This window comes from Patiria miniata, unplaced genomic scaffold, assembly GCF_015706575.1.
Source record: "Patiria miniata isolate m_02_andy unplaced genomic scaffold, ASM1570657v1 HiC_scaffold_3, whole genome shotgun sequence".
NCBI lineage: Eukaryota > Metazoa > Echinodermata > Asteroidea > Valvatida > Asterinidae > Patiria > Patiria miniata.
Genome location: NW_024037069.1, coordinates 24598713 through 24626002, shown reverse-complemented (window position 1 = coordinate 24626002; position 27290 = coordinate 24598713). Strand labels below are relative to the sequence as shown.

Here is a 27290-nt window from a genome sequence, read left to right as displayed (position 1 = left end):
CGCAGATATTGATTTCGTTTTTGCAGCTCATGATCCCATAAATCTTAACCACATTTTTAAATAAAAATCTAATTTATACATGTTTCAGGGGTTGGTTTTTATTACGAAGCGAGGACAGGCTTACTCTCAATTTGCTTCTACAATCCTGGCCAAATCTCGCTGGGCCCCCAACCCCCCGGCCCCCGGTCAATGCTGTCTCTCATTGCGCGGTGTGTGCTCCATCCGCTGAACAGAACACCATTGACCGGGAGAGCAGGGGGGGGGGGTGACCGTGGGAGGCTAAGGTTATTTCCAAGTGTCCCAACCATTTTGGCCGGGATTGTAGCTAGAATGATACTTCATCTTAAAAGTTTGCGTGAAAGAAAATAATATGTGCTAGACATGTGCTAGACTCACGGCAGGCGAAGGTCACTGATAGTTACGCCCGCATTTTAAGCGGCTGAATATAAAACTGTTTGACGCACGAACATTTGAGGAATGCCATCATTATTATGGTGTTGAGTAAAGTTCAATGGCCTGCTCATTATATACGGGCAGTATTGTGGAATGCTACGCACGGACATACAGCCCCGAAGTAGTCATAAATTTTCAATATATTTTTTTTATATGCGCGCGGGAACTGAAGGAATTCTGCTGCGATGAAAATTGCTCAACATAAGCAAGGACATTATAAAGTTACACAACGGACAGCGGAATAATTAAGGGAATAGACTATAGCCATGGGAGGAGAGGTTGGGGCGGGCAGGGGTATATTGCCTCAGGAAATGCCAAAAAAGGGGGAAAGGAATAAAAGAAATGTATATTATTGCAACCGATATTATACAGGTAATTTACTTCGACCGAACAGGAAAGACGCCTAAATACGGCTACATGCGTGTATAACAGTTTCTTTCTGTCAGCGTGCCTCCACCTCCGGTGCCCCTTCTCCCCCCCCCCCCCCCCCCCGCCCCCAATAAGCCGAAATTTGCCGCCTGTCAAGGAAGGTCCTTTTTTTAAGTATCTTTTCAGTGAGCTTATGAGCAATTAAACAGAAGTTAGTAGACTTCGTAATGACTAGTTAGTACTCGATTCTAATCCCCTTAATTCCCTGAGACCTACGGCTTTATAAAATGTGACTAAAAAAAGTTTGTGAGGAAAAAGAGCGCCCTCTAGCGTCAAAAGAGGCCCCACCCCTGCCCCCGCTTTTGTAGCACAGTGCCTGGCCAGTCGGTGCCCTGGAAATTGGGGGGAAATTTTGTTGTGGGTCCACCCTTGGTGCTTCCCTAACATGTTGGTGCCCCCTTGGCGGCCCCCCCCCCCCCCCCCAACTGATAAAAATAATTCTGGCTACGCCACTGGTGCCCATCAAGCATCAAAATGATGTCCACCCCCTCCGATCGAGTATCGAGTTTGTTTTCTAGTGCCGTTGATGCTTGAGACGTGCCTTCCCCGACCTGTAGAAAAAAATGGCAACACCGACAAAAACAGTGCTGAGACACAATCATGGAATTGCCGTGATAACAAAAAAACGGACAACACATTTGAATGTAAGTTAGGCCCACACCGTTAGTAATAATCTGATGAATTATTCTTTGGCTTACAAGTATAAATATACAGAGGCGCTTTTCAGTTTGTCATTATACTACGTTGATTACTTTAACAATGGACTTGAAGTGATGCATTGAGTAGTATTTAATGACGAACGATAACGAAAACAATCTGAACTTCTTTGCCATATTTTCGGGACAATTTAAGGAGCACCGTGATTAAATGACACTTGGAATTTGCACTTCAGCTCAACTCGCAGAGTAAAATCTTAACTTGTTTAAAGACTACTTAACTTTAACTATAATTGTGCTGCCATTCTTGTTTCATGCTTCATCCGACCACGTGCAATTAGCCTCGTAATAATGTCTACAAGTATTAATGCAGTGAGGGATGATGCAAAGTTACTTGAAGATGTCACGATGTCCAGGATAGCAGCCTCAGGCGCTGCGCTGGTAAGATCACTCACTCCCCCAACCGAGTAGAGAGTATAGAGACACCCCCGCTAAGAGAAAAACCAAAGTCGGATCGGTGATTGAAAAAATCTGGGCCGGATGGTATATCGCCCTATAGTGCCGAATAGCAACAAGAGTGGGATGCGTAAATCAATATCGCTCTCTCTTTAGCGGGAAAGTGGCTCTCTGCATCATCAAGTGTGTCTCTCTAGGCCTTAGGGGTAGAGTCAAGCACTGGGATGAGTTCGAAGGATGCAATATGAAGAAAGATGGCAGAGCAGTGGAACCTGATAGCTCAATAAGAGTGAAAAACATCCTCCGGTGAGACACACATGCTTTAGATGGAGCGACAGCGTTGGGTGTATACGATCGTCTGTTGGAAGGAGATTTGTTTTGTGTTTTGTTGTTGGTGGTATATGGGTAGGCCTACGTGTGTTTTCAAGTTGATGAGTGTCATTTGGTCGAGTGACTGATGTTTTCATCATGTGTTGAGAGCACACGGATCCCAGTACTGCTAACTCGGTTGGAATCATGTTCTGCATATGGAATGCGACGGCTGTTTCATGATAGACACGATTGACAAACAGCTCAAGGGGCTGCTCAGGTTTTTGTTCGGAATCATGAGAAGGCAAGACGCTGGAATAATATTGGTAAAGTGTCTGATGTGCGATGCAGTGACGTCAGTCGGCAGAACGTGACCAATGAGATCCACGGAATATTCGGAAATGAAACATTTGCATGAAGTCGATGATAAACACGACACCAAAAGTTCGGCTCGCATTAATTCCCATTGAAACTTCATGACAATCAGCAATTAAACTAGTAATTAATCGACCTGCAGAAGCTCATACGCATGCCGGTAATGTTCCTCCTGGGAATCCGATTCACAACGATTAGACGTCGGACGTACGAGACAAAAATCAATCCGGATTTGTGTTCGGTTACATATGTGCATTTTGAATGCTACTAACATATCAACTGCGCATCACACGGGATTTATGTGGCACACGGTCAACGTATACGTGCGCAAATTAAAGCTGCGTGGCGTCGAATCCCGCAGTCCCGAAGGGCTCATCATACTGCCATTATGAATTCACGGTAATGAATTGGGAATTCACTGTACATGCACTCCTGGATAATGACCTTTCATTACCTATATGTTCACCGGCTCGATTAACTTGCAACTGACCTGTCCACTGGGGTGCTCCTTGCAGTGGTTAGGCATTTCGTGGCAAGAGTTTGTAATAAAATCTCCTTCCAATATCTGAGCACTGGCTCTAATGACGTGGTCGCTGCATCGTATAGGGATTGATAATGACATAGTTGATGAGTGGAGGGGTTGAGAGGGCGGTGGAGTTGAGCTGTTGTCCTGGGCGTGCGCCTCGCTGGCAGGTTCAGTGTGCTGCATCTCTGCTTGGGAACTCTGATGAGGCAGTTGTGTGTGTGTGTGTTTCCCCATCAAAGTCCCACAACTTCTTTCGACCGTCGATCTCAAGACCGTGTCTTGGTGTCACCTGCTGGCCGTTTCTCAGCGCTAAGAGCCCCGCCAGCTGTTTGCCCACTCACGGCAGATGAGCTCATGCCGAAGAATCCGCCGTCTGGAATTACGATGTAGAAAACATTCAGTTCAATATGTCGAGTAAATATGAGTCTCTCCCGCTGCGTCTGGCATGCCTGGCTGTAAGAGGTAAGTAAGTAAAATTGGTGTTAGACTGCTAACTTGACGTGTCTATTGTAACGATCGAATGAGCCAAAGTCAGAAAGTGTTAAAATATGTGTTTCACTGAGGATCAGTGAGAATTGCAGTGTGTGTACGATGCTATGAAATATACCGAATGTGAAGAGTCAATGTCATTGCACATTTGCAGCGTTGATATTTCAACTCAACTCATTTCAGTTTTTATTTCATAACTTCATAATGAACACAAATAAAGTACGTAACTTATTCCTAAACAAACATACAAGTAAATGACAAAGATAAATAACAAAGAGTCAAAGATACATGGAAAGCAAAGCCTTATGATGAAGATGTAAGAAGTCCAGGGCCTTATGAAACACTCCCTTTTACCCTCCCTTTTACCCCACCCCATCCCAAGAGAGAAAATCCCAAGTGTTCCCGTTACGCCCAACTACCACACCCCAACCTAAGATGTTCCATTAACTTAATAAAGACAAGGATGTATGTATAAAACAATGTACAATGTAAACACTGTGAGAGTGGTAAAGGAGTAATAAAAAAAATAAACAAAATCAATTTCCTTGCAAGTAGTTTCTATACAATGATTTGAAAACAGTTAAAGACTTTGCTTCAGAAATGAAAGACGGCAATCCGTTCCAGAGTTTGCAGCCTTGATAGCGAATGCTGTGATGGAGAGCTGTGGTTTTACATTTGACTTGAGTGTATTTATTTTTTCGAATTATATGTGTGGTTGCTAATTGAAAAGAAATTATTAACATACTGAACCTATAAGCAAAGACGAAGGCATAAAAGACAAGACATGGTCCGGAGATGTTTAAGAGAACGGAAATTCACATGTCAAAAAGCTCAGAATGTCACTTGTCTTAATCGTGCACAACTGATGAGACGAGCAATTATGTTTTATGACCGAATTGGTATCCCTGACACGCAACGCAATATGGTCAATACATTCCATGCACATTGGGATATTGCAACATTACATGAGCAGGTTTCGACGCGTATGTGGTTTGAAGGGTTTAAATAATGGTCCAGTTTGAGAATTCAGATGATTGTAGGCCTGCATTCCCAACTACAAAGAGTGAAATTATAGGGAATAGACGATTAAGAGTGAAAATCACTCTAATTCTAGATTGAAATACACTGGGGAAAGAAAGAAAGAATCAATCCGTTGAAAACTCGAGTCGGAAAATTGTATCTGTTCGATTGAGTGAATTTCACTTTAAAAAGTCTGGTGCCTATTTTCAGTCCGTTGGAGTAAACCGTCATTCGAACAGATTGACTTTTCACTCTAAGGAAATCAGAGAGTATGTATGGCTAAAATTTGCTTCGAAAATGTATTGCAAGAATAAATATCATCTTTGTCAACAAGTTCGTCTGTGCTTCAAAAGCGTACATGCAGCATGCATTTAGAATGTGTGTTTTCGTGAGTGACGTTGTTTTCCCTGCTAAGCGAGGGGTAAACAGTGATAAGCCGTGTAGGCCTATCATGAAAAGGAACAACTGGTGATTTTTGAAATTAAAATAGCCTCCCTTTATTAGCGATTTTGTTCGTGAGAAAGCGTAACAGTTTGTTTTGACTCAATGTTAAGAGGCATGCCCTCATTCGATTTGATGTATTAATTATCAAATATTATGTATGTAGCATTTTGTAATTCTCTCCCCTTCTTCGCAATCCTTAATCCGGCTCGCACCCACTGCTAAAGCGACGTGAGTGCGCGTACACAAGTATTGAGTTTAAATGGTGTAAAATACAAAATGTTCATAACTTAAAGAACGACATCAAAACTGATATTCTTTAGCTGACAACGTCCTTACGAAAAGAACACATACGGTATCATTGAACAGCCGTAATGTGCTGCAAACAACCCATCTCGATCCCGTCTGAACGCCACAGATAATTAAACATGTCGGAGAGACAGTTGCATCGTAATTGACAATTTCGGAAGGCCGGATCGGGAAGGATAACCGGATATAAGCAATCCTTTCAAATGCATGTTTCGGATCAGTGGCTGTCAGATACAAGCAGTATCCAAATTAATCATGAAATTCCAAATGCATGAAAGTCTAAGCAAATTAGTATTAGAGTTGTAAAATAATCCAGCCGCTTAATTTTATGTCGCTATCATTTTGTAATGAAGGGACATTGCTTGGGTACCATAAAATAAATAATTTCATTATTAAATTACTAATTTAATTGCCTATATATTTTAACGGCAAACAGTATGCGTCTTGAAACGTAATCATAATTATTTCGTATCACAATATTCTGCGTGCCATCTGACCTTTTTGAAATTGCTACTTTTTGTTGTATTTCTATATCTTCTTTGTAATCATGCTCAGGGCCCTTGGGAGGCCACATTATATGTGCACGGGCTACCCTGATTATAGATCAGAAATAATTATATTAATGTTTTCCAGACTGCCAATTTCGCCCCCCCCCCCCCTCCAAAAAAAGAGAGAATACTTGTAAACGGTGCCTGTGAGAGACATTTTGTCGTCATTAATTATACCTTAGGGAGACACCGAACATTAGGGAGACATTTCAATGTCTACCTTATGTCACAACTCGTATAGTTAGAAGCAAAATTGTATTGTCGCAAATGGGCCTTATTCACGAGTTGGCCATTTTTGTCGAGTTCCCTGAATGTACTTCATTAATTGTTAACTGTTAAATGGGATGGCGCCAGACTATTTATGCAGGCACATTGCAGCCTTATTTTACTGTCATATTTTTTTTAATACGGCTTGGAGGTAATTCATAAGGAGGTAATTCATAAGTCGAACACTCGTACGCTACTAGGTATTTCAATATCTATAACGACAGTTTCACCTTTTTAAGAACATCATTATTCTCAGTTTTGGGACAAACAGAACCCTTGTCTTCTAATGAGACGAGCTCCTGCATTCAATCAATTACCAAAAAACAAGAAGCTGCGCATTCAACACTCGTATATTCATGGAGTGAGAAAGGTACACCGTTATTAGACATTCATGAGGATCGCGGCCAACACCGGAAATGTAATCAACTTGCCCGCCGTATTTTAACCCACGACTAATGCATCGAGACACGGCCGAGTAGAGGGGCATCGCAGGGGTGCTGCCTTAATGAAGGATAATGTGATTAAATGTAGCACACCTAAAACCGCCTTAGTAATTAACCTCATCTTATTAAGGCGGCGTATATATCCGTGATCACAATGGAGCATGAGTAATTTGGAATGGCAATCTCCTTTGAGTAATTCATATGGAAATTGGCAAGCAACGATAGTCTTTTTTATGCCATGGGTTTCGTCCTATCTGGGAATGGTCTATATTGAACAACACTGACAGTGCTTTTTTCTTTGCCTTGTTCTATAGTAAAAGATCGACTCGTTGCAATCGTCAATGTGTTATTACGTATTGGAACCATGCATTAAACATGGCCGAAGCTTGCACCTCCGATTTCAAGTCGATTCAACACAAAAGTGAACGGGGATCCATGATGCGTATAGCTTCGCAATCTAATTTGGTTGCGCCGTGAAGTACTTTGTGAAAGACCTTTCATTCGCTAATGTCACAGTCGTAATTCTGTCCATCTAAGGGTAGGAAAACTATAGAAGGCCACGATTGCTAAACAAAAGAATAATATCCAATGTTTCCAAATGTACCATCCAGTTTTTCGAAACACTGGATAATAAACAGACGCCACTAAATGCCATATTGAGATACATGTACTTAAAACTGAGGAAATATGTCATCGATGGCCGGTGAGCTCTACTCAAAGGAGATTGCCATTCCACAATGTTTACAAAACCAAACAAAGGTCCATATGCAAGTATAGCCTCGTTTTTGTTTCAAAATGGTGATTCCGCGCGGCAAGGAATGTATGCATAACCATGAATGTTCCTCCACCGAAAGAAATGTTATTGCACCATGAATGCAGTCGCCAGACTTGACATGTCACGCTAAGACCATCTGCTAAGTGCACCTACTATAGTGCCCCTGACTTTTTAACCTATACGAGCACGGTATTCACTAGGCTAGGTTGGACGATGACGTCTTCATTGCACACAATGCTGCGGAGAGGAGGGTGGAGGGTGACGAGTGGAGGGGAATTACGAGTCGGCACCAACAGTGCGCGTGGTGCTGAGCGACAGCGAGATTTGTGAAGCTCTTACCTGGTATGTCCAGGCCACGGATGAGCCAGCAAGGTGATGGCAATTTATCAAAGGGGACTTGTCTTGAGAGAAGTAAACAAACGCAACTTCTTGTGTTTGCTGCAAAGTGATTGACAGGCGGATATCTGATCGACCCCGCGCGCGGAGTAGTCGTGAGATGTTCCTTGTACAACGCAACTTCCATACCTAAATGACTGAGGGTTGTTAATGCCCCTTGAATGATTTGCTCTTACAGTAGTCAAGGACTGCCGTATGTTGCTTTGATTCAAAATAAAATGTGCTGATTGAACAAAACAAGCTTAATATAAAATCTGTGCGACACAGCGTTAATGCTGTGCTCATAGCTCAGTGCATGACCTTATTTGATTTGTGCATGGTCCAATGAGGGCGCTATATACATATCATAATTGGATGATTAAATTTTTGTTATGCGTTCTCTAGATTATGTGATGACTCTAAATGTGGCGGGACTTCAATAAAATCATTTGTCGAAAACCCTAACAGAGAGCGGCCGTTCTGAAACCATTTCCGTACATATACTGTCGATCTCGGTGGCGGCGGAACAGTTTTAAAAGTTGTTGCAAATTCGTAAAGCCGGAGGGGGGGGGGGGGGAGAGAGGGCTAGACCTCATTCGTCGATAGGGTGTGCCATTTTTTATGTTTTGTCTTTTCGTTGAATATTACACAAAACCGTTAAAGTAAAGCGATCATTAAACCAAAACATTGATAATGATATTGATTGTGCTCACGTGATTGTTTGGTGGGTACGAAGCGTACTTGGCATATTCTTCAAATGTATAGAAGTTGAAAACTTAGCCCTTGTTCGGTCTAAACAGCTTGACCAAAAAGTGTGGGGGAAGCAAAATCGCTACCTTTTCAAAGGTGGGTGGGGGTGGGAAGCCCGCGGTTCCGCCTCCTATGGCTGACTTATTTCTCACATTGGACACAAAAGAACGGCCACGAATAACATATTGAAAATTGTTATTCCATGCTATGGTTCTTAGGGTTTATGTTTTTTTAACAGATATTTGGGCAAGTAAAATGCCGGCTAGTCGTGATCCTAACTTGAACTAGCCATTACTTCTTGTTTCAGTCTATTTGCATTTTGGTTCAGGACAGTTTCCAGGGCAGTAATTTCACCCCAGAACCCCGTACGTCACGCCGCAGCCTGGCAAAGAAAGACTTCATTACTGCGTGCGAGCGCCACTGAAGCTGCAAATCCCAGCTTTCCATCACACAACGCTTGATGTGTGGCAGTTTAATTCCCGGCGATATTTAGCATCACCCGGCGGAAATTCCACCGCCGCCCGGCCCTTGTCTCTCTCAGACGCGCTAACGAATCATGCAAATCACTTAGCCCGGTGAGATCGATGGGCATCCATACCTAATTCCCAATGATCACGACTGAATGTCATCAGCCACAATTTACCTTTCTAATTATCCTTCGCTCGTGATCAAACAGCGCGCCCAGCTAGATCGCTTTTTTCCCGGTTATATAAGATTGAAGTAGGCCCTATAGACTGAAGCGCAGACTAGCATGTCCTCAATTCACAGAACTGATCTAAATCGGAAATAGGATGGGATTTATTTTCAGAGGATAATATTGAGATGATTATTGATAGTGATAATCAAAAGTGGTGGTGTCGGTGGGGAGGGAATATTGAAAATGTGAATTGCGACTTGAGTACTAAATGGTGATGATGAGAATGATGATGATGGTGACGACGACGAATGTTAAAGGTGATCATTTCCAACGGAGCCTAAAAAAACCATGCGTTTCTAATAATGACATCACTCAAAATCCAAAGAAGAATGTTCAAAACCTTACCTGTTGAAGTTTCAGCTCAGTGAGTATACACTTCTCGAGAAAGCAGTAAAAAAACGTAATATCATTTGATCACAAAACACGATTTCGTCAATAGGACTCTTTGTTTTCAACAATTATTAGTCAATTGACTGATCGTTGGAAATCACCTATATTTCTTGATTTCTCCTAAAATTAATGACAGCAAGCCAGACGGAATAATTTCACGGGGTGTTTAGTACCAGTACGATCTTTTATCCAAGTAAGCTTTTTGATAATAATTTGGTATAGGTTACGTTTGGGATAAATATTACATGCCTTTAACTGCACTCAACCCGGACCAAAACCAGAAATGATACTTCCACGGGCATAATGTTGTGTAAACTCGGCCATGTAGATAAGTCATGATAAATGGTTAATCGTTTACGCGACAAGCAAACCGCTTTTCAAAAATGGTACTTGAAAGTGACAGTTATATACCTGGGAAAAAAAATCCTCAAGGCACTCGATTTGGGTTGCCGGACAGTTTTCAAGCCGATGCTCTTCGTAGTGGGTTGCACGGCCTTGCACCCCACAACACGTTGCGTATATACGCTAAAATATTTTAGACAAAATTTTTGATCGCGGTGATGGGAGAAAGAATTTGGTGGTTTTCACAGCAATGCAGCAAAGCACAAACTATTTTTTTTCATTTGAGCTGAAACGGCTTTGTTTGAGACGTAATATATAAATGTATTCGGCGATTCTGTTAACTAATAATGACGGTAAAATCTGAAAGATATATACTTGCGGAACTTGTGATTTTGATCATATGTGGTTTGGAGTTGTGTCCAGGTCCGTCGCTATAAGGGGGGGGGGAGGGAAGGGGGGGGGGCCTCCCCTCGGGTGAGCAACTGCCCCATCAGCAAAAACCATAAGCGAAAAAAGTATCTACAATTGTGGGTTTTTTCTTGTGGTGTGCCCCATGCATATAGCAGGTACTGTATGCCCGGATCGAGCCGGCGACGGTGCTGGATGTGTCTCAGAGTTTTGAGGAGCTATAAATATGAAACTATCTGTGAAGTCCTTTCATGTAACTTAAATTTAGCCTTTTTGATTTCAGGCTAACGAGACAGACTACTAGATAAGTTTTTCAACCCTGATCTCAATTATATATACAAGATAAACATCGGTAAAACGAATGAGTTTCGGTGAAAGCTTAAGTGCCCATTTAACAAATATCGAGTTATTAATCTGGAAAGAAAAACACCATTTCGATTGCAGTAATGAGTACATTAGCTCAAGGCATGGATCATTCAGACGAAGTGTCGGTGCTTTTAAAGGTGTGAATAATTCATTTTGTTTGGGGGGGGGGGTCCTCATGTCATCGTCTTCGACACGACCAAGGAATGCAAGCTGTAAAATCACGCAATGTCTTCCATTAGTCGCTAGTGGTGACTCGGCTTGCCACTGAGAACATGCATTTGCGATGTTTGTTGTATACTGACGTGGATGAATACAGTACAGAGATTTGTTTTTACATTAAGATGAATGTTTCGCACGGCACGCACGAGAGGCTTCGTTCCAGGGACTCTAGGCAGTCACCCCGGTGAAGCGAGGACTTCGAAGATCGGATATCTACGGGGAGAACGTGACCTTTCCCCGGGAGGGAAGTGTTGGCTTCGGACGTCCACGTGCCAGAACGAAGGATTTATAAGCAACAGATTCTGACGGGACATTTAACCAAGGACCTCCGAAGAACATTTTAGACATGGGACATTTTTTGTCCTTTTCCCGTGATTGGTTGGTTGATTATAAGTGTCCACTTTCTTCCTCACACGCACCCCCCCCCTCCCGAAATTATTGTCATTAGTCATTGATTCCATAGTCACCTTCATATTTAACAGCATGTGGTAAAGAAGATTACTTCCCGGCGGGCATATTTTGTTTAATTATGCAAAGTATAATGTCATTTTCTATCAACCTTATGCACGTGTTGTTCCGACCTGTTGAAAATCATGTATATATATATTCGTCCAGATTAACAATGTTATGTTAACAGATGGATCGGTTAGCACGCTAATGGCGATTCTGATTCAGTTTGAGGCATTCAACTGTTGTTTCAGAAACAATTATTCGTTGGTGAGGTGTTTTTTTTCCCCTGGGGGATCACTGACAGATGCGATATGTGACAGGTCGGTTGTCCGGTTATTGAAGATTCACGCTGCATTGAAAGGGACACAGTATGATATAGATCGGGAGCAATAGGTGAGTGTAATTAACAATTTGAGTACAAAAGGTTTGATATATATATAAGGTCCGTCGGGGTAGTCAATAATGTCGAGATAAATTAACATGTCGCGCACAAGTGCCATTTTTGGATTGAATGCGACATATGCCTATTAATAATTGAGCTATAATTTTTTTACATTTTGACCTTGGTCCCTTTACCCCCATCCGACCTAGGGCAACTTAAGAATGGCCATTTCAGAACTACCTCCGACGGATAATAACTTAGTAGTATCACACCTTTTGTGCTCAAAATTGTTAATTACACTTCAGCTACCTCCCGGTGTAATACGCCAGAGGGCGACTTGTGTCGTTATGGTCCGACGCACCTTGACAACAACTGACAGTTCCGTATAAAACGAAAGGCTGTAACTGAAACGCGCTTGGAGTTGCAGACAGTTTCTTTGCTTTCGTTCAGCGCTCCTGTTTTATCGTCTGCTAACCGTGCTGCTTTTATCTGCTGCTTTCTTCGAAGAAATCAAGTTGAGATTTTACCTTCTAACCTCCGTGCATCTCCAAAAAAAATGAAAGGTAAGTACACGCTCATCAAATCTTCCCAAGCAACGCAGCAACAGCAACCTCCTCTCTTTCTCTGGGCTGCTTGGCCGACTGTTGATGGACCGAGCATCCAACGCGTTCAGTCTCCCGCGGGTTCCACTTGTCTCCAAGTGATTGATATGGCTTCAATTCAATCTCCGCGTACTGCCTGCTTCTCCTAATAACCACAGGCTCCGCTATAATTTCATTTCTCCGTTTTTCTAAGTCATGTGCAACAACAGGCCGGCGGGGTTCCAGGTCTATACACTACAAGGAGTCGCGTACGGGCGGATTGATTTCAATTTCGACACCCCGCTAGCTACTTATAGTCATAAACGAAGGTGTTTCGCATAACAAGCTCGGAGAACCGTCTGCTTTTGAAGTCCGAGCCGAGATGACGCAATGCTGAAATTACCAGTCGTGTTTCCGTTGTAAATTCACCTCTTTAATCTTGGAGGGGAAAAGAGGGAAACGATACTTCATTAACGATGGTAAAATGCCAGGGGTTGTTCTACCGCAGAGTCGTGACCTAATGTGAGTGGTGATGTAGTATACATGGATGGATATGGTAAACGAGTAAGTCACGGCACGACGATGCTACCTCTTCGATATTGCAATGGTTTGGACGGTTGTGACTATACCGTCGGATGAAACATCAGCAAGATCCTGTATTGAGAGATATCATACGGCTGATAACATGTCAACAGGAGGCCTATTTGTTGGTGGTAAGTTTTCAGTGGGTGTTGGATGTGGATGGAAATCACAAATTCCATACATTTTTGAAGGAATTTCAATGAGGCAAGCTTCAACCGGCGTTGAGTGATAACCTGTTGATCAAATTCTGATACGACCGACTTCTACAATCCTCTATGCAGAATTCGTTGCAATAGGTATTGAGAAATTTGGACTCTATGAAATTACTTCTCGTTGATTGTGTTACGCATGCCTTGAGCTTAGTGTACATAGGGTTAGTGTCTGTGACAGGACACGTGTGAGGGTGTGTATCCGAATTTCAGCCAAGAAAATTAATTCTGGTTAAAATAAGAGCATTTTGAAACTGTACTTTCAAACTCGAAAACTTTAGTACACAAGAACAAAGAAAATGTCCCCACAAGGATACAAATTTCGGTGTGTACAAGGTTAAAAAGACCATATTTCATGAGAGAACAAATTCTTATATGACACAGGCACTTGTTGCTGTGTTGCAAAGATTCTGTCGCCCTTTGTTGGCGTTTGCTGCTACCAAAGCGGTCAACATTGCACCGAATTCAAGGAAGAGAGCATTGAATTGGGAATCTTGAACACGTACCGTAATTGCGTAAGATTATCGGTTACCTGTTGTCGGTGATGTAAAAACGAACGATCGTTGTTGTCTAGCAAAGAAATTAGTATCCACAAACAAACTGGAAATTTCCATAATTTTCACCGTGGACTGTAATGATTCTTTCGTGAAAAATAAACGTCTGATATACAAATTTACGTTAAAGGGAAAATACATCATTTGCTTTTGCTGTAATTTTCAGAAATGGATGGAATTGGGGGGTTGGAAATATATAGCAAATATAGTTACACTGACTTTTTTGAGTTTTTGGGTTCGAAAATGCTATAAGAACCAAGAAAAACAATCATTTTCCTGTAGTCTGGTTCCCTGACTCCATATAAGAAGAAACAGAGCAGTTTACATACATTGGGGAATTGTAAGGTCAGGGAACCAGTCTAGCTGGCTTGTACCCGTTCATAGGTGTGTAATCGATTGCAAACAAGTGCGATGGTCAATTGGGGCCAGTAGGCCTATTTGAAAAAAGCCAGTTTTTTCCAACGCTGGTCGGCCGACCAGCGTTGGAAATTGATACAAAAATACCACTTTTCTTGAAAATGACAGTATACCAGGTGCCATGATTTTACAGGATGCTTTACACTGTCATTCACTAACAGTCCAGCAAGGTATTTCAAAATGATTTGGTAGTTTTATTTTTTGATGTTTGCAAATGTTGTATTTTCCCTTTAAGCTGCGGGCTTTAGTTTCCGGGAAAATACGCGACATGAAACAACATCCTTAAACCATTTTACACTGGGAAACGTCTAAAAATAATATTATGAACTCATTATGTTCTCACCCACGCTGAAACCAAAACTGAAAAGAGCGAATGAGTCAAAAGGACACTGTCGCCAACCTCGTACGCACGTGATGGTACTTTGTCTTAATTATACGACCGTCAATGATAAGTGTGCGGCAGGCCGGAGCGTTTTCTTGGAGTGGGCCTCCTGTTAAGAGTGAGATAGAGAGAAGACCGTCCGCTCCTCAACGACTCAAAGATTAATGGGGCACGCGCTAAAAGAACGACGCTTCGCGAGTGGTTTGGAGATGTTAAGTGGGAACATGATTTTAGCCTTAACCTGACTGGGACGAGCGTTGAAAGTGAACGGTAGAGTCTGAGGAAGCCGGGGGAGGTTGGTGGCATTCGGTGCTTGAGTAGAAGCATAAATCCCACAAACACTTGTGGTAATGAAGCCAAGATAATGACTGTGAACTTGTGAAGGACGGCGGGTGAAATGTCAAAAGCGCGGCGAAGAGTGTGAGTCCAACACAATTTTCACACTAACGAACCCGTAGACGACAGAGCCCCACGAAATAGTCGATACCAAATTATACCCTCGAATTTACCCTTTAGTGTCCCATTGCCTCTTTTCGTTCTTTCTTTAGGTTGTTACGAAGTTCCATACTAATGAGCAAAACAGTGATGCCGTAGGCAGATCCATATAGGCCTAGCTCCTTGGGCGCGAAAAAAATATTCCAGAACTTTGGTATGTGGTGCGTCAGGTCTCTCCTTTCGTGTTTCTTTGTTAAATTAACTTAGGCACCAAGTCGAATAGGCAGACCTCACGCGCATTCTTAAAAGATACTTTTAAGTTAAAAAAAAATGGTAAAATGGGTAAGCCCACCTAAGTAAGCGTGACATCATAGTAACTGCACGCTCAGGTGTCACAAAATAACATGACCCACTGTATGAATTACGAAAACAAGTCACGTTTGAAATAATTTAACCTAAAAGATGATGCCTGCTGTCTGATTTTCATGCAGTTCAAACGCATGCAGACATTAATTGCGTAAAGAGGTTTCTGTGTCTGCTACGGACCCCTAAAAAAAAACCTGTTTGTCTTTATAGGGTAAGCGCAGTTGCGCAAGTTGAATGTCATAATATATCAGATTTCTGCAGTGTTGTGAACAAGACACGTTAAGGTTATTTTTCCAAGCGCCTAACGTTTTCTTATGAGATATAAAAGTACCCCTTAGCTCACAGGTGTAAAATCACGTCCAGAAACGTGCGATGGAAATTGGCTTCGAGATAATAACGTGAAACACTAGCCGCACAACTGCAGATATTGCGCCTTCACATACGGTCTACATCGTTCATTCGGTTGGAAAATGAAGCAGCGCAGACGACGAAAAAGATCGACAAACCCGTGCATTGTTACATGCCAAGCTATAGTCTTAGTTCGAGACGTGAAGTTATTTGACAGTGCCCTGTGATGTGACTATTGGAATAAAAATAATGGAAGCCCCCTTGAACCAAGGCTAACGTGGAGCGTGCAGCAGACTGCGTAGATGAACCAACCCAAAGCCACTATCCCACGGGGCTGTTTAGACTGAATTAAAACACCGTGCGGTGATGTGGACGGCCACGCAACACTCTGTATCATCGCCTGCCTGTCTGCGAAGAATAATAAATCAGTCACGCGTGATTTAACTGTATCTATAGACCATAATATTAATATCCATCCGGCCTAATGATGCAGTGTGCGGGCTATCCACGTTTTAGATCATGGAGGTAGGATGATTTATAGCAGCGCTGAGAACACGTTACCAACGACACCCCGCGGCGTGTAGATTCGAACCGCTAATGGAGCTCTATTTGTTGAGGCGCGACTTTAATTGTTTCATTAAACATTGATATCCTATTGCAATCACTTCAAGGACCTTCAGATGGAATTAATCGGCAAAGACATTTGAATAAGCTTATTTTATTTCTGAAACGTCAACTCTTCTTCAACATTATACCAACTTCTAACTTTGGTATCGGTACGCCGAAAGCATCATACCGACTTAATTAAAATGGATGAAATTCCAGTTATGACAAACTGCTGTTGAATTCACTACATTATGCATAAGGAAACCCAGGCGGTTTGTGAATACTTTTGAGACTAATGAATGTGCATATGATCTGGTATATAAATTATGTCTACTTGATTATTCTGCAGTCGATCATTAATGCGATTATGTCACCGTATATCTTTACTGTAAACAAGTGCATCATGTCTGTGCAGGCAATGTGCCGCGATCATTATTCCTATGACGCAGCCTATACACGTTCATGCATGAAAGATGGATTCAAATATGTCGTTCAAATGAACGTCAACATAACATTTTGCCGTGCGTGTTTGATAGGAGACAATGTTTATTTCATTTTAACAACTGTTAATCAAGGTAAACCTGTCCCATTCAATTTTGGGGAGAATCTTTTGAGAGAGCACATTAATGTACAGTAAGTGAAACAGCAAACCAGTGTAAAATGCCTCCCCAACCCCCAAAAGGTATTTGTTGTAATGAATGATTTCCTATGCCGCATTTAGTTGATAAAATCAAAACCCGGTCATTCACCTGACTAGCTGCATGTGCCTGATTCGGTTATCACGCAGCAATCCAAATTCCATTAAGCGTCTGTCTAAAAAGAAATTTGGCCCCTTCTAATAAGTCTGATGACGTTAATCAATTGTTTTGGCTCATCTGATGATGAAATTAACATCATCATCGAAAACAACATGAAGGACTTTATCTTTGTTAATCTCTTGAACCCCCCCCCCCCCAAAAAAAAATGAAAAGGTTTTATCACTACATCTCTCTGGCTACTCTCAGCGGTCATTGAACTCGCCAGCGGCTGCTTTACGAATTTACAAGATTCTAATGTTTTTGACTGATGCCTTTAGCATTATCACACTTCCGCGATGAAGATGGACCGTTACTTTATTCTGTAGACGTCTTCAGTCCCGCAACGTCCTTTCCCGTCCAGAATGTTTACGATTTCTTGTCAAGCCACATCTTTTTACCAAGTCTAGTTTGTTGTAAAAAAATTATGATTTTGAACAAACAAATCTATGATTTTGAAAATCTCCGATATAGACTGTCTTCTTGCAATGTATTAAATGCCGTCTTAAATCTTTGATGTCCTCGAAAAAAATCCTAATTTATTTCTCTAATTATAAACGATTAAAGCTAATGGTATTATCTTTTACGGAAAACAGATATTTTTTTCACACAGCACACTATGTGGTCTTCCATGAGTGCAAAACAGTGTTTTCGTTATTATGTTTAAACGAAATTATAGAAGTGGACGTTCCTAATTCACGATGTTAAAAGTTGAAATAAATCCTACGGGTACCAATTTTATTTTATTTCGATGTCTTATTTGATAGTCTTTGGTTGCGTTTGAAATGTAGAAATTTTCTTCTTGTTTTGGTGTGGTGGTGGGATGGGATGTCATGCAGGCAGAAAAAAAATCATCAACATTTTCATTATAAAGTGATACTACAAGGAGTATCTTCACTGAAACACTGGCTCAGTACGGATATACCAAATAGCAATTGTATTAGAGTGAACGAGTAGGCCTATTAGATATTTTGCCCAAAGTTTAACTCAAGCAAGATTTTGGTAAATAACATTCATTCTCTAGCATTTTTCAACATGCCTTTACAAAAATTGAAAGAACGACATCTCATGTACAGTTACAAACAATAAAGAAGGGGGAAATGTATATTGATGCATACACTGGCATTATACTACGAGGGGCGTTACTTGGGCCGCAAAAAAATTAGGAAAATGGTGCACGCATCCAATGCCTGCTAAACCCCTTCTTGGTGGCTAAACGCCACCTCTTGATCCAAACCTGGGTCCGCCCCTGGTGAGGGAACATGTTTAATATCACGTGTTTATTTTCAGTCGCTGCACGCTGCAATTAAAGGTCTTGGGGAATCTGTGGCGCTTGCCTCTTCGACTCGTGCCAGCTGGAGAAGTACTTGTTAAACGCATGCGGCTCCTCCAGGATACTGGCACGAGGTCATTTTTCTCCCAGCGCGATTTCTTTGATTGCCTCGTGGCGTATAACCTCTTAAAGATAGACTTAAAGCCACAGCACATTTACTGCTAAAATTACATCGTGTCAGCGGCATCGTTCGCCCTGATCATAGCAGATGGATGGCACGGGAGCACAGTGACCTATTGCATTGGAATGAACAGTTGCTAATGATCTACATATGTACACATGCACATGGAAGACGAGATTTACAGATGAAAATCGTTCCTTCTTTGCATGAAATCTCCATTATTGGAAAGAAAACGAGGCTTGTCTTGCCAAATAAAACAGAGAGCAAATTTCACTTCGATTGTTTCATTGAAGGTGCATGGGCAAGGCCTTACTGAAAACCTTCATCCTATAATTTTATACGATCCTGATAGGTTTTCCGCTATCTGTGATGTGAGGTCCTTGACATATAGTCTTGTCTAAGACTCCCTAAAGGGCATCATAGGATGATGACAAAGCTAAAGAGTAACCTCGAGGATCTCCCAGAATTTATCTTAAAGGCTTCCTACGATGCTTATAGATTTCAAAAATTGAAGTCGTATACATATAGATAGTATTTTAATCTGAAATTGTAAGTGCGTAGGGGTAACTATTGGGAGGGGCGCACGGGGGGGGGGGCGTCCACATCCCCATTTGAAATCTTGAATTGAACAAATTATACTTCACTGTTGGAATGAAACTTTTGATTTGCTTTCAATGCCCCTTGAAATATTAAAGCATGCACCCCAGGTGCCTCTAGAAGTTTGACCTATATACGCCGCTGTTCAGTTGCAGTATAGAATGACACAGCTTCGAGTCAACCATCAGCTATAATAATAGCCTATAGAAGCATCAGTTGGTTTAGGTCTGAGGAATGAAGTTAGCTTCACTTTTTATAAATTAAAAAAAAGGTTTAGAATGAAAAAAGACCTGCCTATGCCCATGAAACCTTAAATCAACAGGATAATTATGTCCATGATTATTACTTTAATTGGTGTAGGGACTAATTGTTTTTTTACAAAAATAATCTTCTTATTTTCGTGTTTTTAATGCAGTGTTCCTGTTGGTGCTAGTTCTCACGTGCTGTGGACAGGATGGCGGTAAGTCTCTTAGTTGTTGGTCATAATGCCCTTGGAATTTTTCACTTCTTTGACTTTTGCATGTGTTAGGTACATGCGTTCTTGTGAACAAAGTTTACCAATAATTACATACAACAATAAATGTGTTCAGTACTTTTCTGCTACTGCGCGGCTGAAAACGTGCCTTATATAATATTATCCAACCCTTTGGTTTTCCGCACTCCGGAACTCTCATTATGTGCTATTTCGTTCAAAACCAATGATTCCCAATAATTCGTGAGCAAGGGAAACACGTTTAATGGATCTAATTTTTTTTAGCATGCCAAAATTAAGTTTATGCCTCAATATTCTCCTACAGCGGATGATGGTCCCCGCCAAGTCTTTCCCGATCCTGGCCTGTACGACTCAGCCACGGCGTGTGAGTGGATCTTCGATTCCAACTGGTACTACGGCAACTACTTCAGCAGCGACCCCAACTACCCGGTCGTATATACGCCGTACATTCAATGTCTCTTCTTTTTCGAAGGTAATTGGTTCTATACGGCTGGAAACTACACGTGCGACTATGGATGCGGCTGCAGCAACTTCACATAGACCCGTGTGTTATTTCCAGCCGTACCCAAGTAATTCAGACATGGCCTTAAATCTCGACGTACGCGTCTTCGGGTCCGTTCCAATTGCGCTTGTATGAAGCCTTATCCAAGGGTAGCCTAATTCTGGAGAATATGGAGAAGGAAACTCAAAGTTTTGTGCATATCCTTACCCTATCACCATTCTGTAAAGCGCATGCGGAAGAATTGACACCGGGTCAATTAAAATCTATCCAATGGGAGCTCAAAGAAATTTGACATCACCGGCGCCCTTGGATACAGTGAAGTGGGTTTGAATGACAATCCACACACGTGGGTTTTTTTTTGGTTTGCGTGGTTGAATTATTCTTCGATTTTCACAGACAGATTTCTCGACGGCTCTCTTGACGATCGTCGTCCATAATGCTTAATACATTTAACACACTTGAAAATTCAATCTTGATGGTGTTTTTCCTCCTAAATTTCGGGACACTTTTTAGGACAAGTGCGCAAAAGTTCTCCCTGTCCGTCATGTGTCAGTATCACAATCCATGCTTAGATTTAACATTTTTCCCCGGTAAATAGCCATCTAATACGTCAGAATTCTTTGGAGATATTTTGAGTTTTGGGCGTTTGTTTTAATCACCCATTAGTGCCTCAAAGCCAATAGAAGATGCCAGAGAAAGAAGGTGCGAGGCGTGCATTCTCCTCACTTTCTGAAAGTTGAGAAATCTCCTCTCTGTTCTTCTACATCCCCGGCAATAGAAATTGACAGAGACGAACGAACGATGCTCTAAAACGCTCCGCCACCACTTCAGCTTTTCAGGCAGTTTGCCTTTCCTTTTAATGACTCTGCAGAAGACTCGATACCTCAGCAAAACGAACACGTGCTAGAACCTTCCTTTTTGAAATTCCCGCCATATTCATAGCGCATTGACGTACTTGACCGGGGATGTAAGCCTGTATGGAGTGCAAAATGTTTACAATAAAAATGAAAATTCCTGAAGAAATTTGACCCATCAGTTTTCAATAGCTTTTGGAGCACCAGGATCATTTTCTGTGACATGTTTTTCTCTCCAAATTCCCAGCGGGAGAGAACGAGGTAGTGGAAGTCATGTTCAGTCCGTTCTTCTCGATCGAGCCCAGCAATGGTTGCAAGTACGATTACCTGGAGATACGAGACGGACGCTTCGGTTTCTCGCCGCTAATCGGCCGGGTGTGCGGCGACCAGTCCCCCGGTAATATAACCTCCAGCGGCCGTTACCTGTGGATCCTGTTTGTGACAGACGAGGATCTGGAATATGCCGGGTTCGAGGCTTTCTTCAGATTTATTCCAGGTAACAAGTACACTTTTTGTCTGATTAAAAAAAAAAGATTAAACCAGGGAATATAATGCAAATGTGCATATTATGCTAGCGCTTATTACCAAATCAAATTTTAGTTCTTTTCAAACCCAAGAAGACATACTGGAGAAAAAACAATAAAACCAAAACGGGTCAGTGTTTGGATTAGCAAACATTATTGGTTTTTTCTTTCCTCTTTCCCAGCTCCACGTGTGATAGAGCCAAGACCAGAAGGTGAGTTTAATCTCCAGACTGTTTTTTTCTTTCTTTGGTTAAAATGATTGCTGTTTCTTGAGCAGTTGTTCCAGCTAGCATTAATTTTTAAAGGGTCTTTAAACATTTAAAATTGTCCATTCTTTTCCGGACAACTGAGGGCGCTCAGTGGTGCACCCAAGGGGAGGGGGGGAGCGCTCGGGGGGCTTGAGCCCCCGCCAAGTGGTTGTCAATTTTTGTTATTTCTTTTTGGTAATTTTTTTTTTAGTTCCACGATTTGACCGTGGTGATAAGTATGTGACCTATTTTCGATTAGTATAATAAGGATGTAAATTGCGCCCCCCCCCCAAAAAAAAAAACACCAAATATATATTTTCTGCGGCCAAAAATTTTGGGCAACATTTTTTTTTTTAAATTCAAACTTCAAAACATTTGGAATTTTGTTTTTGAGCCCCCCCCCCCCAGCCAAATCCTGGGTGCGCTTGAGGGCGCTTTGCTGTGATGTCATTTCAGGAAGACAAAGTTCAGTTTAGGGGGTTTCCTGTTCACATTGTTCACCCAAAATGTGCTTATTGAAAACAGTAATATGAAATAGGGTTGCTCATTGGCTTACTGCCATGTACTTACACAACAACGAATCACCAAAGAATAGACAATTTATGACAGCAAAATATTCAAAATTCTAGCAACTAGTGCTGAAATAGCTGTAACATTGAGGTTTCTGCCTGCAATGACATTACAGTTTTGTTCATGAATATGCAAATTCGTATTACCATAAAAACCAGAAAGGCACCAAAATACACTTCAAAATGGCAAAAACGAAAATTGAAAATAAGGTTTAATTGGACAAAAAGGTGAATATTCAAGGATTGCATTAAACAAATTACATTGCATGGCCCTTTAAAAACTTTTTTCATAAGGGGTGGGGTGATCATTATATCAGTTGTATTAGAAGGGTATTGTTATGGGATACTTAGTTATGGGGGCAGGATTGACCTTAGAACATTTGGGGAAAATGATTTTGATTGCATTGATTACACTGGGGATCCTTGGTAATCTGAAATATAAAAGATGAGCATTTTGTAGAATAAGTACTATCGTTATGGTTTTCTGGAACTGAATATCAGAATGCATGCCCTTCATTTTGAACCGTTACAGAGTGCTTCTTCCATTTCTATGGTTCGTACGACGGAGAGTTTTCAGTCAAGATGGCTACTGACCTGGTACGAAGGGAGGACAATCACGCCCCAATTGACTGCACCTGGCAGATTGACATGCCCGAAGTCAACAAGGTGACAACAACCCTTTTCCTGTAACTCATTGTTTGGGAGTAGTTTCTCAACTAGGACTCATGTTTTCCTTTTAAAATTTTCCTGTAGGCCCCAAAAATGGATGGGACATAATGTTTTTTTTGGAGGGTTACACAGTTTGGGGATACCTTTTTAAAGACACTGGGGGAGAGTGCAGGAAAATATAGGGAATTTTAAAAGGAGAACCAGTTTGGGCATAGAAACCTAATGGAGATAGCCCTGCCCACTGTGAAGAAACGTCGCCTTTAAATTGAATTGAGACTTAACTTGGCTGGTGAAATACTGAGAACCTTGTCTTTGCCTCAAGAAAATTGTGGAGAATTTTGTCTGCTAGGGGGTTAGTAAAGTTGGCCTGAATTTGTTCTGCATGTTTTTCTGCACTCAAGGTCCCATTCTGGAGGTAACAGGCTACGAAAAAAAGGGGAGGGGCCGGACAGATAAGAACAAATCCCTCCTTGGGTGTACTCCAGGGATGGTTCCTAACAATGTCTCCTTTCTCCTTCCCAAAGACAATGGCTCTTTACCCTCAACAGTTGTTCTACTTGAACAAGAGGTTGTTGGGGAAGTGCAAACTAATTTGTTTTGGAATGTTGTCTCAACAATTTTAGAGACTTTTCATAAATGTTTGCCAGGTCAAAAAAGTAATAGGAGATGTTAGGTAAAAAGGTAGGCATTCTCATCTATCGTTCCTGTTTTAAACATGTGGCCTTGCTTGCTTATAAATTGGTGTGAGTGTGTCTCACTTCTATTTGTACAGATTATGGTAAGATTTGATAAATTTGCAATGAACAACATCAACGACTGCGACAGAAATCGCATCATGATTTACGACAAGTACAGCTCCTACGAGTGGATGATACGGGAGTACTGTAGCACCACGGCGCCAGCCGCCATGACCCTCAGCAACCGCATGTACATACGCTTTGTGGCATCCAATCGCAGCGCGTACAACGAGGTCGAGATGATGTATACGGCATACACAGATAGTGAGTTACCTTCTCATGCTTTGCTCCCGCGCGTGCTCCCTCCTTTCCAACTTTCAGATGACAACAGAGACTTGATGATTTCTCATCAAGCTTGTCAGTGGCTGATCGGGGATTTTTCAAAGGGGGACTGCATTGTTGAAGTCCAAGATTTTTCAAAGGGGCGGGGCATCAGTGACAGTGGTTGAGGTGTCAGCATAACGCTACAGAAACCACAGGAAATGAGTTTGCAAACTTGAACCATACGTTGGGGACTTGTTTTCGGTAACATTTATTATTATTAATGGGCCAGGGACGGAAAGAGAGATCAGATGGGAGGGGCCTGAACTTTGACCAATTACATCATGACTTTTGGTTAGGTGGCCACGATAGCTTGATCACATTTGGTGAAAGGCACTGTAAGATATGGACATGTACAACAAACCTAAGGTGGGCAGGCCTTGTGACCAAATCCAGTCCAGGAGGAGGGGGCTGCATCCCCCTCCAGGATCTGACAATGAAGACGTCCCTGCCTAACTCTCTGAACTTTGGGTTTTTTCTCTCTCTCTCTCTCCTTTTTGAATGCCCAGTGCCCTGCATCGAAGAACGGATATTCCCTTGTGGTCCACACATGTGCTTGAATATGTCACTGGTATGCAACGGTAGACAAAACTGCTTGAATTACCCTTTTGATGAAGACAAAGACAGATGCCGTAAGTACTGCTACGACTTGTACTACTTGTTCATCACAGAAGACATTTCAAAGGCTAAAACACATTGGCGGCCAAAACAAAGTTGCAAAGTCCATGACAAACCCATCATGTCATGCAAGAGTTAGGTCACAAGTGTTAGTAGATGAACAACGACAAAGGAAAGGCTTTGTCATGGTTCAGTCGAAATAGCTTTTTACTTGAGGCTGGACGACTTGTGATTGACGTAAGATCGACATGATCACACAATTCATGGAATCTCACAGATTTTGCAATTGACATGTTCCCCACTGGTGTTTTGCTTACCAGAAGTTCCTGTTTAAAGAATAATGCGGAGATAAGAATGACTGATGCTGACTCACATACTTCATGTTTCTGAGTGCAGTACTTCTAACATTAGACATCCGGAGTAAAGTTAACCCTTGCTCATGATATCAACAATGAATCACGTTGGCATGCTCTCTGCTGTGCTTACCGATTAAATGATTTTATGGAATGCATGAAGGCTTTGTTTACATAAAATCATGTGCTGAGCAGCGCTACGATTTTCTAACCTTTAAAGTACCTTAAAGAGGAACAGTTCCTGTAATTGATGGTAATGCACTATGTATTTATTGCAGAAGCTGAACCTGATACGAGCATCTTAAAAGATGTGAACATTGCACTGGTCGTTTTCATGTCAATCATCTTAACTGTCACTGTGATCACCGTCTTGGTGACATGCCGACATTCCTGCCTCCGGACGCGCGAGAAGGCCAAGACAATGGCCACCCGACGCATTAGGCTGGACCAGCAGGTGCAGATCCTAATGGATGGGGAGAACGTCGAGATGAACTCTTTGGGGGGTAAGCAGCACAACAGCATCAACGGGAAATTCCCAGCGTCCCGAACAAGTAGTATTGGGGACGGGGCCCCCCGCAGCGCGAGGCTGTCCAACGCCAGCCACGACTTCCCCATGACAACGACGCAACTCAAGGAATACGAGCGCATTATGGACAGCGAGCTGGGCTACGAGCTCAGACAGAATAAAAGGACTAGTCTGATGGAGCCTGACTCGCCCTGGGTACGGGCCAACCAGTACAATGAGTCTTTTAGGAGGAGTGCGGCTAACCCTTTGCATCCTAGTAACGATGTCCAGGTGCACTTTTGACATCAGTAGATCCTGCAGGAAGATGTCAAGATTGGGGCTGCATGAACATGAGCTCTGTGCAGAAGTACCCCCTCAATGATGCAAGCAGGTGTGCAACTGGGAGGTCACACGAAGGGAGGACAATCCAAGCATCACAAGACTCTCTGCTGTGTTTTTCAATTTGTGATGGTATGAGCTCAGTACACAAGTACTCCTTCGATGGCCAGAAAGGGAGAGTTGAGGGAGACCTAGACTGGTTCCTGGTCCACCAACTGCGTATTTAGAATGATCCAAAGTTGTTGAGGGCGGGGATTAGTCTGCGAGTCCATCGCAAGTTTAATTTGAAAGCATTCATGCGCCAACGACGCCTGACGCTCACAAGAAGACGCTGTGGATAATAGCTTTGGCACATTCAGGAAGTCGTGCCTACTTCGCGCGCGAACCAGTACAGTACAGTACGCACACGCTGTGTGTCCCATCCTCGGGGCTCTCAAAAGTGGTAAAAGCACGCCCTCTTTTGTTGGCGCACGGAGCCCATAAAAGAGTCAAGTCAAAACAAAATGACGAAACAACTATATCTGAGGGAAAAGTGCATGCTGTTGCAAGAGGGAGATACAAATGAATGACGCTGCACCATGTGCGCCCACACTTAAGTGCATTCTTCTGTGAAGTCGATTTGGTTTACAGCACATGCAGATGGACATTGGTTGTGTATACTCCGAGTCATACTCCAAGTCGAACCAATCAGTGCGTGCCCAGATGTGCCCTACTCATGAGTGATCACATGGTACCGTCTACTGTTAATGCACAGGCTCTATAGCAAGGAAGACTTGTGTGTGGTATACCTTTGGTGTGTTTATATTGGGGTAAAAATGTTACCTACACTGATGTACAATTCATTATTTTGCTTTTATCTGAAACCTCCTTTCGAGTTTCCAGTATACGGTTTGTTACATAATGATATGACCCACCTCAATGTGATAACATGTAAGATATCTGTTTTGGCAAAGCGCAAGTATGCCATACACATAATGTAAACTAAAACAATACAATGTTATAATTAAAGTATTTGAAACAAACTTGTTGCAACTGGGTGTTCCTTCTGTACTCATATATGATATAAAAATATAATGGGGAACATTGATGAAATTTATGAAGGTGAATCCGGCACAATTGCAATACATGCATAAAACATGTACAATCTAGTAGCAATGGAAAAAGCGTAAAAAATATTTAAAAAAAATAAAAAGTATAGTGTATAGACTAAGACAAGTGGGATAACCATTATAAATGTAGGCTCAACATACTTTTCGTGAAGGCAGGTTTTTGAGGGAAAAAAATCGGTTATTTTCTGGAATGTCACTTAATTATAAATTGGTACTGAACTCAAGCTTCCAAATCAGATTTTTCACAGA

General features: G+C 42.0%; 1 protein-coding gene across 1 annotated transcript; it reads left to right on the top strand.

The window, feature by feature from the left end:
• Window positions 1-1981: 1981 nt before the first annotated feature.
• On the top strand, window positions 1982-26954 carry LOC119736910 (neuropilin and tolloid-like protein 2). The gene is made up of 9 exons (XM_038210936.1): window positions 1982-3666; window positions 19616-19660; window positions 19998-20165; window positions 21297-21545; window positions 21756-21785; window positions 22923-23056; window positions 23832-24060; window positions 24627-24749; window positions 25367-26954. Exons 1-9 carry the CDS (start codon window positions 3612-3614, stop codon window positions 25894-25896), a joined length of 1563 nt encoding a protein of 520 aa, XP_038066864.1. The 5' UTR covers window positions 1982-3611; the 3' UTR covers window positions 25897-26954.
• The last annotated feature ends 336 nt before the right edge of the window (window positions 26955-27290 follow it).